The sequence below is a fragment of the Sinohyriopsis cumingii genome, unplaced genomic scaffold, assembly GCF_028554795.1.
Source record: "Sinohyriopsis cumingii isolate HCF-2022 unplaced genomic scaffold, ASM2855479v2 utg001940l, whole genome shotgun sequence".
NCBI classification, from domain to species: domain Eukaryota; kingdom Metazoa; phylum Mollusca; class Bivalvia; order Unionida; family Unionidae; genus Sinohyriopsis; species Sinohyriopsis cumingii.
Window position 1 is genome coordinate 250,027 of NW_028316087.1, and position 19,057 is coordinate 269,083.

A 19,057-nucleotide genomic window follows, 5' to 3' on the forward strand; every position below is an offset into this window, starting at 1 on the left:
AGTTCGCAGCGACATGATAATACAATTATTTTAGCAGTCTTGCCCTTTTCGAGACAGAGACTGAACGCAATTTCGCTTCACGTATTTCCAAACAAAGTGCACTTGATTCATTCGGACACATTTGAAAGACACCTAGGTATAATGGGAAGAGCGTGTTCGTTGATTACTTGATTCAGCTGTTTGTAAGCGTACTAGAAGGAATAGACTGCTATGTAGATCTTGAACATTGTCGTTGTGGGAAACTACAACAAAATATATATCAAATAATTGTTAATTAACTTCACACTTTCGCTTTGTGGAGGCATCTGTATCAGTGAACCCAATTGCTTCTCAGATGACGTTTGACAGCTGGTCCTGCAAGGATATTGGTAACATGCGGTTATTGCCTTGTCGTTACATCTTAACTATCATTCATACACTAATGCAACAATATAACACTTACTAACCTAGCCACATAGTCTTCGGACACATCCAGAGATATCATGAAGCAATTACTGCTAGGCGTGTAGGCCTTGTGGGATGCATTCATCTTCCCTACCATCTTGACCTGCAAAAGGTCTAAAACATGAATGTCGATTTCCTCTGCCAAGGGTGGCAGCCCCATTGGATCGTCGATGTGGTAGACTTCTTGCCATTTGCGACTATTCACGTACAAATATCTGCAGGAAGAAAATGTGTGTATTCCCTCTTAGGAGAGAAGGAACTCGAGCATGAATCACTAATCATAAAACTACACTTCATTTTTTATCAAACTAGCGATTAGTGTAAAAACATATAATGTATGAAAACTATGAACATAGTATTATACTCCACACCTGAATATTGTAATATATGACCTAAATGACCTTAATTTTGGAGTTGACGGTCATTAAATGAGCTCAGTTACAGCCATTTTATTGAGGAACCAACAGCAATGTGGCAGACATGTCATTACAAAAAGTCGTAGAATTTATAAATATACCAAAGCACAATATCCATGTCCACAGGGAGCCTGAAACATTTTATGCACAATACAGCAAATTAGTTGGGATAGTGTGGGATGAATGGGTTGAATATCCTTTGCTCGTTGAAATGCATTTCTAACCAACAATGGTGACTATAAAATAGGCGTGGTTGTGAGCTTTAATTTAATGCAAAATTGTGTGTTATTAGTTACTATAAGTTCCTTCAAAGCAATATGCTACATATTAACACATATTACGTTCGAATTTTACCTGTTATCAGGTGACAAGCACATCCCAGTTATGTATCCATGCATGTCGAATATGTGGTCTATGTTATCAAAGGCTTCACCATCAGGCGAGTGAACAATGTCAGATACATTTGGCAGAAGTTGTCCCGTTGTTACATCAAAGTACTCCTGAGCTCGAAAGCGTTTCAGCCCTATACGAGTAGGTGCATGAGTCTCTGATTCACACGTGAAGACCAGATATTGATCTGGCCAAATATTTGATGAAGTACTTTTTTCTTTAGATATTTCATTCTTTGCATATAGTTTGGCGTCGGTGGGCTCAGTCCCAAAACTTGCTTTTAGATTTTGATCATCTGCAGAAAAGGAATGCAGTTTCGCCTGCTGTTCATAATTTGAATTAAACATCTCATTTGTGAAAGATATGTCCTGGCCATTGCTTTCGCGAGGGACGTTGTAACAGATTAAGGGATCTCGGCACTTTTCATCAGAGATTGTAAGAGCTTGTGAGTTCACACAGGAGATAGTAGTCCCATGAATACCCAAGTCTGAGCGGTGGGACGATATGTCCACCTTATTCTGAGAAGTTCTATCCACACTAAAATCTGCATTTATGTCTATTTCATCAATATCCACTGAATCAAGAATTGAGCTATGTCCATCGTTTGTCGAGAGAAACTGTCGCGTTTGTAAATCATCAGAGACTCGTATACAAGAAAATTTGTCTTCCACTCCACTTGTGACAAAATTCAAGTTCTTTTCTTCCTGATCTGAATTTTCTTTGAAAATGTGTGATACATCATCTGAACCTCCACTTTCGTCTTTAACTGGTTGACCTTGTCCACCTAACATGGAAATAGTCGATATTGATTGTTTGTTTTCCAGTTGATTGTCACGTGATTCAGCTGTATGTTCTATAAAAGACTTGTCTTGAGTGTTACAACTATCTCTAAACACATTGGCAATCATTAAATTTCCAGTGGAGCTGTTGTTCTCCGTTCTAATACGAAAAAGGCGTTTAGTCACCGGTTCGTGTTTAAACTCCGTTTCCTTAGTGACCTGTAATAAAACATTAATTGTAGTCTTTACTTATTTTCAAGGAAGATCCTTTAAACTTACCATTCTATTATATAAACGTATGGAATACTTCTTGATTTTTAGCAGCGGCTTTAGGTAAAACCCCACCGCCCCATCTTGTTGAATTTATGAAGATGTCACAGCGACTCAGATAAGAAAACCTGCCAGATATAGTGCAACTACAAGAACGTTTCTATATTGCATCATTTTTGCTAAACGTTGTTCATAATAAAATTACGGGGAAAACATCCCGGGCAGTAAGTCACCATAATCTTGAAAACTCTTTATATTCCTGGTATGTGTTTACTACAATGTACTGTGAAAACGATATAGTGCACCAAAAACTGTAATTAGTTAGATCCCATCCTTAGCTTTTTGTTTTTATTCTGAGAGGTTCTTACATTTTCAAGCATTTCGGTCATTGTTTCAATGTTTCAATCTCCATGAGATTCACGTACTTGTAGAACTGAGAGACTAAGAATTAGATATCCTTGACTATCTTACACATTTGATGTCGGATACATGGAACGGATCTGTACTATTACTTGTTACTTAGTTATTGACTTTACTGTGTCATAAATGCATAGGTCTAAGGGTTAATTACTGCTTGGTTTCGTCTAACTTCTTAATATGGTGTAAACCAGAACTCCGGGCGAATTTCCATTCAAATTCGAACACTGTACGCAAATTCCCATTCAAATTCAATCACTGTACGCAAATTCCCATTCAAATTCGATCACTGTACTGTATACAATAGCTACCCGTTTAATACTGAATAAACAGAAGTTAAAACGAAAACAAATGTGTGGGTTTAAAAATTGATACTACTACGGATTCATTGAGAGCAGTTATCATAAGCTTATCCTATTAGAAAACCTATATTCTACTTAGCGACAGTGATGTAGATTCCCAGCAGCTGAGTTATAAACTACGTCAGTAGAATACAATCGATAATGGATCTATTACAAGGAAAGTTCTAAAAATGTAACAAAAACAGCTTGGAAGACGAACTCTTCCATATAAGCGTAAACATAAAATGCTGCAAGGAAATATATGAAAGGGGAAGATGTTGACAGGTTTCAACGTAGATCAAATAATTTAGTATGGTTTTATTTTCTGCCGAACAATTTAAGGCTGCATCTAGTGGCCTACTTGAGATTATTTTATGGGCTTTTGCAACGGTAGTTCCAAACTTGTTTCCATTTCTAGTATGATCTTTATGCAGAGAAGTATAGCCACGATAAGAGCCTTTGATTTCATTGAATTTGCTCTGACAATGTAACGGAATTGTTAAAGACTCTTGGCATGGCAAAGATAATGATTACCTGAAGCACGTGGGGGAGGATTTGAGAACATATGCTTATAATTGTAAAAGATCAGCTTTAGCAATATTTGAAAGATTGATTTTTGCTGTTTGTTTTCCTGTATGTAGCTGTAAAGGAATTTGTATGCCAAATGGTGGAAAGATAATTTAAATTAAGATATTTTGGTCAAAATGTACATCGTATGAGGGATTACATGAGATTAGAGGACAGTTTGATAGTATGTCTTTGATTAAACGAAATTCATGGAGTTACTATATGCAGAATATACCAAAGAACTAGATTTATGTTGAGAGCTGATAGTATTACTTTCTTCAGATTACTTGAGAATGACCTATGTCAAAGAGGTAGTAATCAGCATCCCCCAAAACGGATACAGCCTGTTATATAGTCTTCCAATTAGTCTGCATGTGAGAAGTTTTGTTATTTAAGATCAGTGCCGGATTAAGCTACTTCGGGGTATGCAGCATACTGTAGCATATGTTATAAAGGGGACCTAAATTAAAAATCCATATAAATATTAAAATTCATAAAGGTGCGAGACCGGTAGCATATGCTGCTTTTGCTAATATGTTAATCTTGCTCTGTTAAAGATGATTGACACTTATTGAGCGGTTTTACCGGTTGTTGTTGGAAAGTGGTTATGAAGTTCTTTCGATCATCTGTATTGTTTTCATTAAAAACTTATCATGAATGCAGACAGCTACTGAGGTATTTTCTTAAAGTAGAATACTTATTTTATCAACATGTACCTTTAAACAAGTGCAGTATCAGGGGGCTTTCTTGCGTCCATGCATTCCAGACTTCCGAACTTATTGAAGGGCTTGATAGGTTTGCTAAATCCCTTTCAAAAGTCTAGATGATTCCTTAATTTGCTGTGTTTCGGTTTTGACACGGTATGACCACCGAGACGAGCGGGTTTCTTTTTTTGAGTGCCGTAGTTTTTGAGAAAAGTTGTTCCCTTTTATGTTTACAATGTTACATTGGCCATTCAGGTGAACATTTCTCTGCTCTCGCGGGTTAGATCCAATTGATTTCTCGTTAATTGTGTTCGGGATCATATTCGATCCACCGTCATACTTAATATTTGCATCATAAAGTTTAATCTCCGTTTGGGTGGCTGCTTGCACCTTATTTAGAGGCGTCACGATTAAAATGTGACACGCTTTTCTAATGGTCATAGAAAGATGGATGTTTCTTTTGCATTGCAGCCGTGTTCGCGTCGATTTTACCGGCCATTTTGTGCGCATTCATGCCTCGCACAAACATTACAGCTATAAGGAAGCTTTGGTCAGTCTCATGTTTTACTTATATTTTATTTTCTAGTTTCAACTAAGGCATTCTCTAGGGTAATAGAAGGGTTCGCTCTTAAAACTGAAAGAGGAGATTCACTCTGTGAAGGACCTTTCTGTCTACATTTGGAACAGACTTGGTTCATTCCGTAGCCAACATTGTGCTGGTCATATTTCTGGCAGTTAAAGCACCCTAAAGGATAATGGATTAAAGGTCGACTGGAATATTCAATAACCATTCTTTGGTCAATATAGGCAAAAACGAGCGATCGAGCGTGAGAATAGACCTGCTTATGGGAATCAACTTGCCGTTATGGCTAACGCTGATTCGTTTCACTTACAAAACTTTTTCGGATCTTGTCATTTTCAATCATTTTGGTCGCACTGTCTTCTTTCTAATCTCTAAGTCGCACGACAACTCAAATAATGTAATAGGCATCACAGAGGATCTCTTTGAGAGAAACAGAATTTCAGATTTTTATTTTTATCAATCATCTTCAAATAATTTGTAGCAATAAAAGTATTTGACCCACTTTGTCTGACCTGCCAAGTCCTGGTGTGCTTTTGCAATCACTAATATTAAAGTTTTGTTAGTTTTTGCTTTGCATCGCAGAAGTCATTGCTAATGTCTTTACTCATAACAGTTTTCTCCTGCAAGTCACTGCTTTGATGATTCCTGATACTATTGCTACCAGGTCTTACGGTATCTTATTTACTCAACTACTGTATACTCTCTTCCACTGACAGGTTCCCCCAGTTTAGTCGCCTCTGACGAGTAGCAAATCAAACCACACAATAGGGGACCTTAAAACTCAGGTCAAGGTAGAACATTGAAAATCTTTGGCATCAAAACAAAGGCAAGCAGCTATAATTCTCGTTCAGATATTATCTGGATCTCTGTTTCTATATTTAAACATCAATATCCAAATAAGGAAAAGCGTATACTGCAACTGAGGACACTGTGTCTATTAGTAAACAGCTCATTGTACAAAATGAATAAGTTGGACATCTCCGTTCAAAGATTAATTGTATACTACCAACATATTGAAATAATTTTGATATGTCCTGGACGGGTAACGTAACCCTTCCAAACTGTACGTAGTCCCCAAATAACACCCTTGATTATAGATTCCTACGGTGGTGATAATAATACCATATTTCATCGGGGAAATTAATGATCGTTATATTATCCAAACGCAACTAAAGACAATTCTTGAACTTAACTCATTCGATATTGAAAGCATCTGCCTCCTTTTCTCATTTCTAGGGGAGGGTCAGAATAACAACTAAATGAGAAATATTGCCAAATGTAAATATAAAAGAACTGAAGAAGGAATAAAATGTTTGACAATGTAAATCGGAATACTAAAATAACTATTGCCTTTTGTGAGGTTAGCATTTGTAATTGCAAAATAGTCAAATGTCATAATGAATAGATAAATCTGAATGTTAATCTGATAAAGTGCTATATTTATATAATGTATAGTGGCAGATGCTCAACCTATAGCCATGACTTTGTATAACAGTCAAGGACATTAAACAGAAAAGGGTGGTAAGTAGTGTTTCATCCTCTCCCAACGCACATATCTAATCCTTTACGACAAAACATTTTCAGCTGTTCATTGTGCACACACAATGTCATTTTTGTACATTTGATAAGATGTTATTTGAAACATAATCAAGTATCTACAATTAATCTGTCATGTCCACATAGTCATTCGGTTTATTTATTCTTTATCCAATACAAACACACACCCGACGAACCGGGTTTGCAAAAAGGTATATATTATGATTTTCGTTTCGTCATAATATAACATAATAAAATACTATTTTCTCGAGATGAGCACTTATCCAAGTTGTTTAGAGTGCTCATACATAATTAATCGATAGATAATCTGGAAACGATTGATAAATATATAACCATAATGATTATGGTTCTTCAACTGGTGTAGTTCTGCATAACTGATCATTGTTATAATCAAGTATCCAGATGTATATTGCAGGATCCAGGCAGAAGCGCTTTAATCTCTGAGTGATATATTGGTACACAGACGCTCATCACGAAAATAAATGGAACAGCGTCGAAGATAAGGACTCTGTGGATGAAGAGTCGCTCTCTGGGCAACCGGAATTTAGCACTCAGCAATATGTACAAACTTAATGTATTTCAGTTTAGATATGAAAGCTTTATAAATAAAGTTATCCATATAAATTAACTGCTGGACACCAGAAAGAGAGAGAGAGAGAGATAGAAAGAGAGAAGGGGGGTGGGAATAGGAAAGAAGCATTTATGTTTGGATTCCACCCTAGTTTTGGATGCATGATCATATAACGAACCATTCATTCCAACCATCACTGGAACCAGTGTTGAGAGTAGGACACGAGGTAGAAATTAAGACAGTGGCTAGCAAGCTGATTTTAACTCGGACAGCAATTTAGACATGCAAGGCATATGAATTATATTATGATTATAATTTTACACCTATTTACTAAACTTAGAACGTATCCATGGTTCGCACATAATAAATACTTGTACCATTTAAGTCTCCATTGATTTTGGTAAACAAGGTTAGAAGCAGTGTGTATGAACTAATAGAAAATAGAGGTTACCTTCTGCAGCCATATGTCCGTGCAAAACACACGGAGTCCAATCTCGTTAAGATTTCCTGACAAGAAGAAACAGTCGTTGTACCATGTTCCAAACAGATCATATTCCGTGTTGGTCACTTGCCTCAGCAGCTCGAAGTCCCCTAAAAGTTAATGTCATTCAAAAATTAAACTTAAATGTTTTACAGGATTCAGTAAATCATGCACTACGTATATGGCTTTGCGAAGCTACGACTATTCACACATAGTGTAAAATCGATTTTGAAGTTTCACAACTTTATTAAATTTATCTAATCTATAATAGCAGTGCAAATGCGTCGTTTCCTCCAAAATAAATAGTATGCAAAAACAACCCACACCTAGCTCTCGGAAATGGAGCATACAAGAGGATGATTGGTTAAATGGTAACTTAAACATAGTTGGATAAAACGGACGAGAAACAATCCAAGAATGCATACAATTTATGTCAATATAAGAGTAAATCATTGTTAACCGTGGTAATTTATACTGTGACAGCATTCATTTTTATTTGTCTTCCTATCAAGCATTTAGACAGCCTACAGAAGAGTACATGAACTGAATTCGATACATAACTAGATTGTGTAACTTCATTCGAGGTTCAGACAAATCAAATGATGCATATGAAATTATATAAGTAGTATGAAGGCCATATTCATTACCACATGCAAATTTGAGCCATCTAGAAGTCAAAAGACAGAGAATTTAACATTTTCATTGTCGTTTATGAGTTAATGCTTTGTCTTTGTGTAAATACACTTCTACTTCACATGTTTTTTAATTTGTAATTTCATCATTTTAGTATATTTTAAAAAAATATTCATTCCTGTACTATATACCTTCCTCCTTACATTGTATTTAACTCTTTGTGATTTAATCTCTTCTCATTCTCATTATTCTTCTTGAAAAGATTACATTTACTTCGTTTTGAGTTAAAATAGATTACTTAACACCACACTGTATGCTGGCTAGCATTTCACCTTTGTTTAAAGATAAAAGCCATATATTTATCTTACAGAAAAAGCTTTGAACTAGTCGTGAAATTCCCAGAAATAGTTACACGTTTCTCGTGTAATATTTAGAATAGCTCCTAACTGCATACAACTATCGAGTGAAGCAAAATATAGTATCAAGATAACTCTGTTCACCATGTAGCATCTATTTACATTTGAAAAAGATGCCTAAGGTATCAGTAGTTCCGCTATCAAAGTCGGATATCGACAAAATTATGAACCTAATTAGAACAAAAGACTCTGCAAAGCTAGTTATTCCAGTTTCTCTTTGCCATTTGACAATTAGCTACCTCAATGTTCATGGGTTTCTAAATAGTACATATATTATCCAATTAGTGGTTAGCAAAAGCAAAATTTACCTCTAAGTAAATGAGTAATTCTGATTCCAAGAGATGTACTTTCTTCGAAACATATGCTCGGCATGACTATAATTCAGGTTTGAAAAGGAAGTCAAATGAGATTACAAAAACACAACAGTGCAACATCTTCCATAAACGGAGACTACTGAGCTTGTTACATCTTAGCTAATTCATTCGTTTTGAATATTTCATTTGCATTGTGTGTTAATTTTTAAATTATTCTACGTCATTATATACTAAGGATAATTGTTTTTTTGATTTTTTGGGGAGAGACTTCACCTTGTTCAAAATCTAGTTCATTTTCTACCTGACCTGAATCATTGACTATATTTATAAATATAACGAAGATTTTATCTTCGAAACATCTGGAAACTTCCAGATTGAACTTTCCCCTTAGGTTTAAAATTTGTTTGTAGAAAAATGTTAATTGTTACCTGAGGTCATGTAGTGGACTTTATCATTTTGATTTTCTAGAACTTATTTATTCGTGCTATACAATCATGAGGCAGAATCATTGCTGTGTCCAATATTTCATTTGGGCTAGAATTTAATTTTAAAAATGATTTATTCACTGGAAATACAAAGTATTCGTCATCTAAAATATCAATCTTGGAAGGAAGCATTAACTGAGAATTACAGTGCAATTCAATGAAGAATATATATTTGGATTGTATTACTTCTGATCCACCAAAACACCTTTGCACATCACCACAACACGAACCATCAGAGGTACATAAACAATTCCAGTATTGGATTTATTTTGGATTACCATTAAAATATATACTGAGCGTTAATATTTACGGCTTGTGTCCGTAATTCTGGGATTATTTCAGATTTAATTCGCAATACGTATGTTATTTTATTATCAATTTCACTTTGTAATCTAGGGACGTGAATTATTTGTTGAATTTGCAAAGTTTGCCCCTTCTCACTCTTTTATCTGTTACTACATTTAAGACTATAGAGTACTAATAGGACAGTGTGGGCTCTTCAGAGACCCGAATTTATCTCAGTTATTTCAGGAAACCTTTTGAATTTTATATTCACCTTATTTTGGAATTTTCTATCTCACAGGTAATATTTCTTATTTTAAAAGGTTTAGTGAAACCAGCACGCTTTCAGAAGATGTCACCTAATGTGGAAACTCTTTTTAACATCACAGGGATGTATAGAGTCCTCGAAAAATGAATTGTGTCAGCTTGCCAGACAATACCATATTTCTGAAGCGGAGGTTTTAATGGTTACAAAGTCTACTCTGTGTTTATCTATGGTAGACCTTGAAGTATAGACAAGAGAGATTCTGTTTTGGGCCGAAGAAGAGTTGACGCCAATATATAGAGAAATTCACTAAGTGAAATCGACGAAATTTCATTAGCTCAAGAAGCCTCTTTTGGTTGTAAGTCTTCCACTCAGCAGTCTTCTGAGAAAATACTGTTTGAATCTAACATGATCGTGCAACTCTCAATCAGGCATAACATTTAGAAATTGGGACTGGGTTTTTGATAAGATTGAGCAGAAATCCATCTCTTCCGATGTAAACATATTGCAAGAAGAACGGTCAGGTTATTTCTGTTTACTACAAATTGAAAACAAAACACAACAGAATTAAGACAGAAGAGTAGTGAAGGGGGGCACTTTACGGACAATGGGAATTAGCATTAAAAACACCCTTGGGGCACTTTACGGACAATGGAAAATTAACATGGCGAAAAATCGTGGGGCACTTTACGGACAAGGGGATTTAACATGGGAATAAATCGTGGGTCACTTTACGGACAAGGGAATTTAACATGGGAATAAATCGTGGGTCACTCTACGGACAAGGGGAATTTAACATGGGATTTTTTTTTTTTTTTAAAAAATTTTTAAAAAAATTTTTAAAATTTAAATTTAAATTTAGGCAATTCAAAGACTATCTCTTTTCGAGATATATGGCTGGCCCTGAAAAGGGCCTTTGGGTTTTCTTCTGCTTCTAATTTCTTCTTTTCCTCCACCAAGTTCTTATTTTATCTCCTACACTCTTCTTCTCTTTCTTTTTTTTCTTCTCCTCTTCTTTCTTCTCTTCCTCCTCTTCTTTCTTCCTCTTTTCATTTTGTTCTTCTTTTTCAATTTTTTCATTCCATTCTCTCATCCTTATCATTTCCTCTTCATCCTCCTTTTCCTCCTTTATTTCTTTCAACAGATCACTGATGATTACCTTCATTTTTCGTAAATTGTTTATCTCCATCTTCACTCGATGGGGACTATATGAATAGTGATCCTCGTTTAGGTTAACCAACATTTGCTCTATCATTCCTAAATTGTCGAGAACGTTTTGCAATTTTTCCATTTTGTCCATTTGGTTAGAAGCCATCTTCTTTGTATTCTTTGCAGAATGGTTTGAACAACGAGCACTGTGGGTTCTTATACGAAAAGCGCGAACGTGAAGGAAAACATCCCCCTAAAACATAAAATGGATCTTACCTAGATGATGACCCAACATCGCGCGTACGTGAAGGAAAACATCCCCTACTTTCTCATTTCATATAATAAAACCCTAACTATACTCTTCACATACGCTAAGAAACCCATAATCTACTATTCACACTAACATACCTGAGCTCTTACAAACACAAACACACAAACACACAAACTCACACTATCTGAAATAAGAGTTAGTGTTTATATACACACTACTCTACCTACACACATTGGCAATTTAATAGTTATTTCTTTTCTAGAGTATTGGGTAGCCCTGAAAAGGGCTGTTTTTGTTTGGAACTTCATGGACACCTGGTTAATGGTGGCACCTTCCAGGCCTGGCGCCACATACACATCTTATCCCCCAGTTACTTTTTACCTTTTGGGGGCAGAGAGCAGAGGCAGGATATGTCGCTTCAGAATCCCAATTTTCGCTCTCTGGGATTTTGAAATTTCTTCTTTCCTTTTCCTCCTCCTCTTCTTTGTTTCTTCTTTCCTCTTTATATCTTCTTTCTTCTTCTTCTTTATATCTTCTCTCCTCCTCTTCTTTCTTTCTTCTTTCCTCCTCTCTTACCCTTCCCTCCTCTACAATGGCTTCCGCGGCCAGTTCATTTAATATGCGCCTGGCATATTCCAGATGCACATGAAGCTCCAACAGTTTCTCAAGTCTCGTGTTCATTCTTCTGGCTGTGTTGATCAATCAACAAGGGTAGCTGGACTGCCGAACGAGTTTCAATTTATACTGAAAGCGCGTACGTGAAGGAAAACATCCCCTAATAACATAAAATTCATCTTACCTAGATCATGACCAAAAAACAACAACGCACGGACCTAAAAGAAACACTCGCTCACTTTTTTTATGCTACCCATCACTTCAATAGACTATCCACATACGCAAAGCAATTCAATCTAACTCCAAATATACACCTCAAACACTAAGAAAAGATATCATTTTAATCTACTATCCACACCAACTTACTTGAGCTCTTACAAACACAAACACACCAACACATACCCTCACATTTTTAAAAAGAGTTAGTGTTTATTTTCACACTACTCTACCTACACACATTGGCAAATCGATCGTTATTTCTTTTCTAGAGTATTGGGTAGCCCTGAAAAGGGCTGTTTTTTTGTTTGCTATGGCATTCTTTTTAGTTTCTAAGAATGCGATGTCCTCTGAGGATAGACTTTCTGGCAATAGGTCTGCTTCTTCGGAAAGAGAAGAAGAATTCTTTGGTGTCGATACGACAATCGACAAAGCCTCTGTCAGCTTCAGGTTGTTGCTGCTGCTGTTGTTGTTGCTGCTGTTGCTGCTGTCTCTGAAGTCTGTACTTCTCTGTCCATTCTTCTTTCTCCCTGTTCATTTCTTCTCTGAAGAGCTCTTCTATCAGGTCTTCAGTGATTTTTAACATTCTCACATTCTCTATTTCTTCTGGTTTCGGTATCAGACTGTGTCTGACCCTATGCAGATTCACGTAGGCTTCGTTGAGCTTAGCTAGTTTGGAGCACATCTTCTTAGGAGGATGAGTCGACAATGGATGGCTAGACTGGGAACAACCCGGTTCTTAAAGTGAAAGCGCGGACGTGAAGGAAAACATCCCCCCACACGGTTTTCGAGCCGCAACGTTCATGAGAGGGATAGTAAGAAATGAAAGAGCATCAATCCAACATTCTTCTAGCTAAACAAAAGACAAAGACATTTTTTCAAAACACAACATTTTTTATTCAAAAATCACTTAACACTAAACAACAACTCTAACATTTTAAACAATAATATAACACTATAACATCAAACAATTTTTTTCAAAACACAGCATTTTTCTCAATTGACAGTCTACTTTAAGCAAGGCTGACAACGTTGTGAATGAAATCGTGATTTCCACTGTTGGAAATCATTATGCCATTGATGGACACTACGTTTCCTAGCTTGAGACAAAAGATAAGCATAATTGTCACAAAACCATCGATCTACTTTCACATCGTTTCTAGCAGAAGAACGAGGATCGAAATGAGTCACTAAATGTTCTAAGGAATAGCCCAGGCTGCGATGATGCAGAAAATACACACAGTACTGTCCACACACCAAGGAATCTGTGCCTTGTAATTTCACATTATTGAATCGGGTGGTTTGAGCATTTCTTTTCATAAAGTCGATGATATCGTCTTCCAAAGGGGGTAATCCATACGAATCGAAATATTCCACACATCCTTCTTGAGGAAAGTAGACGGCTACCCAGTGGGTTCCTGGGAGATGACTCTCGTCCGTGTTGATCACGTAAGCTTGATGGTTTTTAGGTTTGCGATGAGGGAGTTCATCTTTAGCACAGACGACAGGATTCCAAGAAGCCGTATACGAACTGTGGTTCAAAAGGTAATGAAGTTCCCAGGTATCCATGTTTTTTTCTTCTTCACAGGTAATAATAAGTCGTCAATTCGATCCTGACTTTTTGCTTGAAAATGTCTGACGAATAAACGGTTATTCGTTCTGTTTCCTCACTCTGATTCAGGAGAGCTTCGATACGATGGATCTCTTGAGTGGTTAATGGTGGACAAGAATGTTCACGCAAGTCTTTATACCACTGGTGCAACACGTCTTTGTTCGAGATGAGACTCCAAGCTTCGTCCAGATACTCGTCCAATTTTTCTTCTTGACTCAACATCAGGCATTTATCGTGTTGAATTTGACTGGGATGATCGTTTTGACATCCATAACAATTTTTCTTGATCAATTCCGTCATTTTGTCGACCAAGTGTTTGGCAAAACAGGAGACTAAATGGGCTTCTTGTTCTGGCCATCTCGACTTCATCAAAACTTCTTTGTCTTTGTCTTGAGATTCTTCTCCTTCCACGGTCTCATTACATTCCATCTCCAAAGTTTCTCCACTAGGTAAAGAGGGATAACAGTCTTCCATGGCTTTCTAGTAATCTAGAATGACTTCTCTCAAACTGTTGATTTCTATGGTATTATCGAATTCTGCATACAGGATGACGTTCACTGTCTCTGTCAGTTTATCTGCAAACTGAAGTTCCACACGAATTTGGCCGGATTTTATAGGGTGGAAATGTCCCTCGTCGCTGCCTTGGTCTGGAGTGAAATCGAAAGCCCACAAAGCATAACCTCCTGCATAATCCTCGTACGTAATGCCGTGACTGGTGTTGGTTCCTAACTGTCCGGTGGCTTCGTACAGGGACAAGTACGATCTCAAGTAATTCTTCTGGGCAAAGTCAGGTTCGAAAGGTCTGGTACACAAGGTCTTGCCATCCCGACTGACTTCGACTTTCTTCACCTTGAAGTGTTGAAAGTGGAAAGGATTTTTAGTGATAGCTCCGTTGAAGGCTGTATTCTCGACCATACCAAGGATCAAACGCTTGGGTAGCTGTCCTTGAAACAGATGATCTTCGATCATGGAATGATGTCCAACGGGAATGGTGAAGGTTTTCACTTCCACACGTCGGATGGGATACTTGGCGGTCGTTCTGCTCAACGTTTGACTGATGTCGTTACCTACTTTGGGTAACACTTCCACGCGGCGTACGTAGAGTTTGGCTTCTTGGATTTTGGTTTTGTAACCGTCACTATCAGCCATCAAATGGAAAGCGGTACTGCTCCGATTCAGTCTCAGGCGAACATTCACTCCGTTTAGCAAATATTTCTCTTGCAACCACATGTCCAAATGTAAACGATCCATCAGTTCTAAACTTTTGTCGACTCCTTTGATTCTGTCTCTTCGTTCTACAAATCCCGCATTGTGTTCTTTGCCTGTATCAATTTCTAATAATTCAAACTGATTTTCATCGTCAGCTTCCCATACTACACAGGAATTGAGATGAGTGTTCTTGGCATCTATTCCGTACGTCAAGAGATTTTCCAGGTAGGCACGATAAGGGTAAGTATCCATGCTGCTGCTGACCAGTTTGTTATTCAAGTACAAGTCCACTCCACTGAACAAGGAATGCATGAAATTGTTGACGGGAGCTACTGCTTCAGTGTCTATAGCACCTCCAGTCTTATCTACAACTTTGACTTTCAGGTACAAGTAACTGCTATTCAGATCGATGTAATCTTCGGGCTGTCCTTTGATTTCAAACTCGATGGGAGCGGAATCGGTCAGTGAGGAGACGGGGTGAAATTCCACCCACTGAGATTCTTGCATCGTCATCATGGTGGGGGGCATGGCAAACAGATCCAGTTCCGTCTTGGAACAAGCGCAAGACTCTCGGTGCATCATTTTTTTGTTCTGTGTCTCAATAATCGAAAACGTCTAAGTCTCGAACGGTTCTTCTTTTCTTGGCCTTTCTTGCTTGAAGTCTGGTGAAAGGGTGTTTTCTTCGTCGTCTCTTTCTGCCTTGTCCTTGCTGAATGCCTGACTCGGTAGCGTGCAGGGCATTTATAGGTGTGTCTCGTCGGCCTAAAATGTCTTTACCCGTTTGCAGCAGGACATTTTTGCCTGCCCTCATGAAGGCTTCTTTAGGGTTTTGTTTGTCGATGATGACATTTTGGAGAAATTCTTTGCCTTGCGTCAGTGCCGCATCTTTCAAGGCGTGCAATCCGCGTGTCACCATCGGTTTCAACACCGGGGCCACCGAACGAAAGGCCGATTTTAACATGTCTCCTAAACCGTGTCCTCGCTGTCGAGCCACCCCTCGGTACACTGGATACATGACTTACTTACGAATCGTGAGAGAACCGTTTTCGAAAATGGAGTTTCACCGTGACTTTTCCTTTGGTGAATGGAATATCTTGTCCCAGATCTCCTTTTATAGTAATGTTGACCGTGTCCAAATACGACTTGCTGACCGGCAAATAGTGAGGATGGACAAATTCGCGGTGGACGTGGTAAGTGTTTCCACCTTCCTCGTCAGCGTTTGCGGCAGAATCCACTTTGAAAGGAATGACACGCAGTAACGGTACGGAGGTGTGTCCCACCACGTTGTATTCCACCACATCGGAGTACACGAACATCAAATTCTGTCCTTGGTTCAGTTCTACCGGGGTACGAAAATACTGGCCAAAAGTCTCGTTGTCGTAAATGATTGATAATTCGGGGGGTTTTTTTTGTTGTTCTACTCTCTTCCTCATCTCCATGTCACCGCCCAACATGTCAAACAATTCATCACAAAAATAGAAACCCATGATTTTATCCTCAGGAAATTTTATCAGGAAGCGACGAGCTGTTTTGTGGTATTCCAGGGTGACAGTTTTGTTCTTGACATTCTTAAAAGCTTCCCCAAACACGCCATTAAACCTGGTGGCTATGGTGTTGACCAAATGTTGACCACTAAAATAATACCCTTGGGGAACGAACAAGTGATAGATGGTGTATTTTAGATTTTTTGTGCTAGGGGTTTTATGCTTATATTTGCTATGGGTATCCATCCACTGTTGTATTTGTTCGTCATAAACTTCCACATCAAAAACATTTTGATTGGCAACGACATTGAGGACTTGGGTCGGGTGAATCATTTCTACTAAAGCCACTTCCCAATGGGCTTCGTGATCTAAGGGGATGGCTTGAGGTAATTTGGCCGTGTAACAGCACAACGTGTTGTTGGGAAACACCTCCATGGAACTGTCACTGGGTAAGGTTAAGTAAAATTGGTTTTGGTGACTCATAATTCCAGAGTTCTGTGGCTGTCCGAGGGGATATTACTGGATGTCAGAGGCGTGTCTCCACCCAAAATGGGGTTCTGGTTGTGGTTGTTGGAGTGGTGACTGGCACTGGCACTGGACACAACGTTCCCGTTCGAGGAGAATTTCAGGGAGGGATTGGGAAGCAGGTAACCGATGCAACTGCTCAATAAAATGGTCCACAATTGTTTGTCTCCTTGTTGCAAACTCAAATTGGCGATGGCTGCCCCGATGACACAATACACCACGAAGATTTGGCAGAAAAAGACGATTTGCGTTTTAGGCACACGTTCTCCACACCACACCCACAAGGGTTGTTTTTGTAAATCTTGCACAGAAGAACTAGGGGAAGAAGGACTGGTCGACGTAGCTGCGTCTGCTGTGTGAAAGGGCATGATGGTCACTTCTTCTTTTTATAGTCGATGACTTGCGAAGCGTCGATCCAAGAATCGAAACTGGGTGGATATCCTTTCCAACGTACTTTGACTTCTTTGACACGTCGTTTGCCCACTTTACGGGTTCTGCGTTCGAGAATGCTTTCGATGTCGTACACGTCGTCTTCTTTTTTGGTGACACGTTGTAACTCGGGCAAATAAAACGTTCCTTTGAGCACTTCTCCGTTCATGTCTTCCAATTTATAGACGGCAGGATGACGGCCATGTACTCGTCCAGTGACGCGAAACAGTTCGGTCGTCCAGTTAGGTAAGTAACCTTTGTCGAAAGTGCGTTTGGTTTTGCCGATGCGCACCCAATCTCCTACGGTCAACTCTCCACTTTTCTTGAGGACAGCCCTCGTCGGGGACGTACCGAACAGGCGCTCGAACACCATCACTTCGTTGTCGGGAGTCACGTCTTGCGGGGCACGTCCGATGCTTCGATGGTAAGATTGGTTGTACGCTTGCACCAGGTGCGGTAAGATGTCGATGTACTTCAGAGTGTGGTGATGCGTAAAATATTTCCACATGCGTTCTTTCAAAGTGCGTTGAAAACGTTCCACGATGCTGGCTTTGGTTTCGGGATTCTCGGTGGTAAAAAAATGAATGTCACGTTTCTTTAATTCTTTTTGGAAAGCTTGGTTCAGAAATTCGGTGCCTTTGTCCGTTTGCCATCGAAGAGGGCGACGACCGCTTTTTTTCAACACCCGTTGCAGGGCTCGCACTAACTCGCTGCTGGATTTGGAAGTCAAGGGTACGACCCAGGCAAATTTGGAAAAGACGTCGATGACACAAAACAAATATTTGTAACCACGATTGTAGCTGGCCAAATGAGAGACATCGGCTAAATCGGCTTGCCATTGATGATCGATGCCTTCCACTCGGGTGCGACTTCTGGCAAACTTGCGTCGAATGGGTTTGTGTAAAGTGTAGGTAGCTTGTTCTTGTAACCATCGTTGCACTTGAGGTAAACGGAGACTTTTCAGTCGCGTTTTGGCAGCACGATACAATTTTTGAACTCCTGCGTAACCTGCAGGATGGGAGGGATCGTAGTAAATGCTAGCTAAGACTTTTTCCATTTTTTTGTGTTGATTGGTGTCTTAATAAGGCACCCACTCTTGGAAGAGGCTACTCTTTTTCTCTTGGGGTATTTTCTTGGATTGCAAGGCTTTGCGTGTGCGGCCAGCAATAGGTGTCGAAGAGGAGGATGTCTGAGCAGGGGATATCGGTTCTTGTTTCACTTCTGTCTTCACTTCTGTCTTCACTTTCTTTTTCTCTTGTGAGGAAGAAGGGGTGGCCATCATCTTTTTAATCCATCCAATTCTGGAGGTAGGTGGTGTTGTTAACTTGCGTACTTTTTCTGGTGGAGTTTGAAACCCTTCTTCTTCTTCTTCTTCTTTTCCTTTTTCTGTCTTGGTCACGGGTACTGGTGGTACTGGTACTGGTACTGGTGATGGTGCTGGACTTTTCATCAAGGTCTTAAAATCTTTCAGAGTGGGTAAAGCTGTTTCGTCTAAAGCTTTCTGGTGAAAGAGTTGCAGTCTTTGCAAGAGTTGACCGTACTTTTGAGATTTTTCTGTTTCGGACAAATCTTGGCGATCCAGCAAGGATTGCAATTCGTGTTGTAACTGGGACATCTCGCTCAAATTGGGAT

At 38.8% G+C, this 19,057-nt stretch overlaps 1 protein-coding gene across 2 annotated transcripts in view; it reads right to left on the bottom strand.

The window, feature by feature from the left end:
* LOC149771345 (F-box/WD repeat-containing protein 5-like) overlaps positions 1–19,057 on the bottom strand; it is a 48,232-nt gene that overhangs the window by 9,377 nt on the left and 19,798 nt on the right. For both annotated transcript variants that reach the window (XM_089948595.1, XM_089948596.1), the window contains 3 exons: positions 7,491–7,630; positions 1,215–2,248; positions 447–659 (listed from right to left, as the gene is read on the bottom strand). In XM_089948595.1, the coding sequence (XP_089804721.1) occupies positions 447–659; positions 1,215–2,248; positions 7,491–7,630 (1,387 nt within the window). The remainder of the gene's footprint in view (positions 1–446; positions 660–1,214; positions 2,249–7,490; positions 7,631–19,057) is intronic.